A 4507-nucleotide genomic window follows, 5' to 3' on the forward strand; every position below is an offset into this window, starting at 1 on the left:
TAATAGTAATACTACCTAGAGGGATTATTGTGTGGACTAAAAGAATTAATATAGGGAAGCTCAGCTGGCTCAGTTGGAGGAGTCTGCAGCTCCCAATCTCAGGGTTCGGAGTTCAAGCCCTACGTTGGGTGTAGAAATTACTTAAAAAAATAAAACACTAAAAAAAAAGAAAAGAATTAGTATATGTAAATTGCTCAGGACAGTGACTGACACATAACAAGTGTTGTGTATATGTTGTTGTTATTATTTGATTCACATGATGTTCAAGTTTTTGGATTTAAGTGTCTCCACTTAGCTGGCCTCTTCATTTTGCCCCAGTCCCTCTTGTCCTGCACCCGGCTTGCTTTCCTGCCCAGGCCCAGAAGGCTGCTAGTTTGAGTTCCCAACCACAGCCTAGTCCTATGTCCTCATTGTCTCTGCTGGATGACACAGATTGTTGATTCTTGCCATTGAACCATGACGATTACAAGTCCTGATGCCTTCTCAACAGAACTGAAGAGCCTTAATCCTGTCCCCCTCAATGTTAGAAAGAGAAACCCCACACCAGCTGAGAAAAAACTAGAGCCACAGAGCTCCAAGATTATCTGGATGCATGTTTTATTATCATTCAGATGATGATCACGGACAAGGGGAAGGCGCCTAGAGGGTTATATACAAGTTCAGCATTCAGGGCTGTTTACATACACCCGCACATCTTTATTCCCACAACCTCCACACAGCACAGCACAGGATGCCTCCACCTGCCATCATTCCCAAGCAGAACATAGCCATGGGTCAGGGCTCTGCACACCCACAAAAAGGAGGCCCAAGAAGCAGAGGAGACCCCCAGTTCTGGAGGTAAATAAAGTTGACATGTGGCAAATCTTGACTCATGGAGCAGGGGATAGAAACTGGATTTGGACATCACATCTTCAATCCCACCCTGACCTCACTGGCTGCTGGACCTAGTCACCCTGCTCCTCTCTGGGGATCCCTTAAAAGACACAGAAGGGTCATTTTTAGCCAGGGCTAAGGAAGGGGAGCAGCCTGTGGGGGTGCGGGGAGAGGGACTCTGGGATCTGTCCCCTGCCAACAGTGCAAAGTGGGGAAATCCAGGGTTTTAACTCAGGCTCCCGTTCTCATGTCCCTGAAGGGGGAGGGGGAACAAGGCCAGAGAACTGGGTGTTGTACATACAGGGGGCTCGGGTTTATGGTCAGGGATCTAAGGAGGAGGGAAAGAAGGGGTCACAAAGGGAATAGGACCCACAAGACTTAAGACATTCTTAGACCCCAAACTTGATAGGAAGCTGGGTTCACTCCTCCAGGGGCTCCCTGACCCAGGCCGCCCGCCGCCCAGGATGCTGCCGCTTCTCCTCAGCCCCCTGACCCCTGCTCAGGTCATCCAGGAGCCCCAGCAGGAGGCTGGCTTGACCACAGGCTCCCTGAGGCTCACATGGGCCTCCCAGAGCCCTCTTGCCCGGATGTTGGCGTTTCTCAGGCATCAGCTCTCCCTCCTCCACCTCCTCTTCCTCTTCTTCCCAGCTCCTTTGGGCCTTGGGATCCGCCAGCCGTCTGCCTGGGTGCTGCCTCTTGGTGAAAGTGTACCCAAGCCAGGAGGAGCGCCGGCCAGGGTGCTGCCGCTTCTGCTGGGTTACCTCTGACCATGCAGCCACATCCTCCCGCCGGCCAGGGTGCTGCCGCTTGTGGGGGCCCATGGCCCCTCCTTCTTTTTCCTCTTCAACTCCGTCTTCTGCCTCCTCCTCCTCCCTTTTGCCAGGATGCTGACGCTTGGAGAGCCAGTCGGGTTGAATGATCTGGGACTCTGGGGAAGGAAAGAGGCCAGTGAGGGACCTCCTGACCCCCAAGTGCCCACTCCAGCCTTGCTCCTACTTAAGGCAGATTCCCTGCAGCACTCATCCAGAGTCACAGCCTTGTACAGCCTCTTAGACATCACAGATGGTCAAAGGCATGACCTCTGGTTCTAGTCCTAGCTCTGCCACCCCCTAGCTGTGTGACCATAAGCAACTTAATTAACTTCCTGAGCCTCAGTTTTCTTCTGTGTAAAATGAGTAATAACAGTATCAGTCTAAGAGCTTGTTAGGATGATTAAATAGTGTGATAAAGTGTTTGAAGGGCTTAGAACAGTGCCTGGCATATACGAGTCTAATAAGTAGTAATTAAAACTGTCACATACAGAGAGACTTTTTCTCTATCCCCTGCACAGAATCTTCCCCACTGGAAGCCTGCTCTCTGTAAAACATTCCCAGGATGGGCATGGAATAGAAATCTGATCTCAGAAAAAGGTCAGCTCATGATCCTGCGGAGGTTATGGCCAACAGTTTCTAAGCTTCTGAAAGGCAAGAGTTTGGATGACCAAGTTGCTCCCCACCTCTGCATCTGGGTTTCCCCTAACCCTCTTGGGGGCCTCTGGTAGGAAGGACAGACCCACCCCTCACCTGATTCTCCATCGTCCTGATTCCCTCGCAGACGCAGGAGGTCTTCCTGGAGGAGGAGGAGGCGCTCTGCCTGGCGCAAGAGGTCGTCCAGGCCTGCGTGCTCACCGGCCTCATGCTGGGCCACCTCCGGCTGGGCGCGGCCTCCCGGAATACCAGCCACGGTCAAGGTCAACGCCAAGGCGAGCAGCAACCAAGGGCCAGGCATTTCGGGGCCTAGGATTGGGAGTACAGAGAGTATAAGCGGGCCGTGCCCCTCTTCCAGCCCTCCACCACCTCCCCCTTTCCTGTCCCAGCAGGTCCCCAAGGTGGGTAACAAATTCAAACACCCTCCTGCGGCCAGGACCACCTGCTACCTTAGGGTGGGGTAGGGGCAGCCTCAGGCTCTGAGGGTCCTCACCCACAGAGATGCTTGGAGTACCTGCCCGCGCCCAGTTGTGCCTGCGCGAGCCTAGAAGCCGTGGGAACCCCATCGCCACCGCCACTCCTCAGTGTCACCCGGAGCTGGGGAAGCCAGCGCGCTGCAGGCTCGCCAGGAGTGTAGCCACCAAGAGCGCGGGGGCCCGACGGCCACAATGCTAATTCCTGCGTCGCAGGCTAAGATTCTTCCCGGCGCCACATTTTTGGTCCAACGCTCCTTTCCCAACATTCGAATTCCCATGTCACCGTTCCAATTCCAACTCTTAGATTCTATTTCCAATGCTAAGATTCTTTGGCTAAGCTAGGAAACCACCAGTTCTGACTCTAAAATCCTAATTTCAACGGTGAAATTGTTTCTAACACTGAGGCCGACACTCTAAGGCTAAGATTCGAGTCCAACGCGAAAATCAGTCTCTAACGTCAGGATTCGGATTCTAACCCTCAGGCTCTGACGCCGGACACCCAGCTCTGCCCAGTTCTGCCCCGACGTCCCGGCGCGGACCTACAGCTGCCATCTAGGCAGGGGTGGGATGGAGAACTTTCCATCCTACCGACACTGGGCGCCGAGCGTTGCAGAGGCCGGGACGTGAGCGCACAGGAGTGAACGCCACCAGTGTGCCCGCACCACCAGCTGCCTCGTCCAGTGCGCGGCCCGCGCTGTGGAAGCCCCGGGAGGTATGAGCGCAGCGCCCCAGCCGGTGCGCGGGTGCCACGCTCCGGGAGGCGCTCGGGGGACAAAAGCCGCGGCTTCTTCCCGACCTCACCGAGGGCTGGTGGAGAGGGCTCCCTTTCCAGTGCTCCCGGACGCTCCTGCGGGGAGGCGAGGGAACAGAGATGGTTACCTGCCGGGCGCGAGCTCCGCGGGACCGGTCCGAGATCCTGGGGCTCCGAGTTCGGAGTTTTGGGGCCTAGAGCCGGCGGATCAGGAGGCGGGGAGCGCTGGCAGGACCCGGACCCCGCTGCCCGCTTCTCGGAGGGGCCGCTGCTTATATCTGCGCGGGGCGGAGGCGCGGGTGAGGTCAGCGGGGAGGGGTCGCGGACGCCAGGAAGGGGCGCTGACGGCAGCCGGCCCCGTGGGTACCCCGCCCGCCAGCTCCCCCGGAAATCTGGGGCGGGGGCGGCGCGGGCGGCGGGGGCGGCGGGGGCGGCGGGGGCGAAGACGAGGCGCGAGCCGGAGCCTGGGGTGCTGATGTTGGGTCGCTTCTGCACCCGGCTCCGAAGGTTTGTTGTCTAAGAGAACGCTCATGGAGAGGACAGAGGGAGGCAGAGAGATAGCGAATCACACCGTTAAAACGAGACACACAGGAGAGGATAGGAGATAGTGACAAAGACTGAAAGAGGCACACTGAGAGCAGAGACAAACACCAAAGAGACACAGGGAGAGACAGAGACAGAGAGAGACAGAGAAGGAGAAAGAGAAGGGGGGAGAGGACAGAGGAAAAAAGTAGGGGACAATTGGGTCTTGGGTTCTGATCTTGACTGTGTCACTTCTGGCAAATGCCTCCGGCTCCCTGGGCCTCAATTTTCTCATCTGTACAGTGGGAGAGAGGGACAGTTTTCAGAATGCCAAACCTGGTAGCCTGGGGCCACCACCTGCTCACAGATGGTTTTGTTTGACTGCCACAGTGATTTGAAAAAAAAAAACTGAATAACTA

General features: G+C 56.1%; 1 protein-coding gene across 2 annotated transcripts; it reads right to left on the reverse strand.

Annotated features, from left to right (window-relative positions):
• Window positions 1-555: 555 nt before the first annotated feature.
• Window positions 556-3959, reverse strand: TRH (thyrotropin releasing hormone). Of its 2 annotated transcripts, none has more exons than XM_053218911.1 (3): window positions 2854-3479; window positions 2436-2648; window positions 556-1801 (listed from the first exon to the last, which is right to left on the reverse strand). In XM_053218911.1, the coding sequence occupies exons 1-3, from the start codon at window positions 2903-2905 to the stop codon at window positions 1293-1295; spliced, it is 774 nt and encodes a 257-aa protein (XP_053074886.1). In that variant the 5' UTR covers window positions 2906-3479; the 3' UTR covers window positions 556-1292. The 2 variants fall into 2 exon arrangements, with proteins under 2 accessions (XP_053074886.1, XP_014932080.1); XM_015076594.3 differs by lacking the exon at window positions 2854-3479 and adding an exon at window positions 3695-3959 and having other exon boundaries at window positions 557-1801.
• Between the last annotated feature and the right edge of the window lie 548 nt (window positions 3960-4507).

The sequence above is a fragment of the Acinonyx jubatus genome, chromosome A2 (assembly GCF_027475565.1).
Source record: "Acinonyx jubatus isolate Ajub_Pintada_27869175 chromosome A2, VMU_Ajub_asm_v1.0, whole genome shotgun sequence".
Classification (NCBI taxonomy): domain Eukaryota; kingdom Metazoa; phylum Chordata; class Mammalia; order Carnivora; family Felidae; genus Acinonyx; species Acinonyx jubatus.

Excerpts from the sequence above, each read along its gene's own strand:
- TRH (XM_053218911.1), bottom strand. The coding sequence starts at position 2,905 with ATGGGGTTCCCACGGCTTCTAGGCTCGCGCAGGCACAACTGGGCGCGG. Across the intron at positions 2,649-2,853 it reads GCACAACTGGGCGCGGGCAG|GCCCCGAAATGCCTGGCCCT; the intron begins GTACTCCAAGCA and ends TCCCAATCCTAG. Across the intron at positions 1,802-2,435 it reads TCAGGACGATGGAGAATCAG|AGTCCCAGATCATTCAACCC; the intron begins GTGAGGGGTGGG and ends TTCCTTCCCCAG.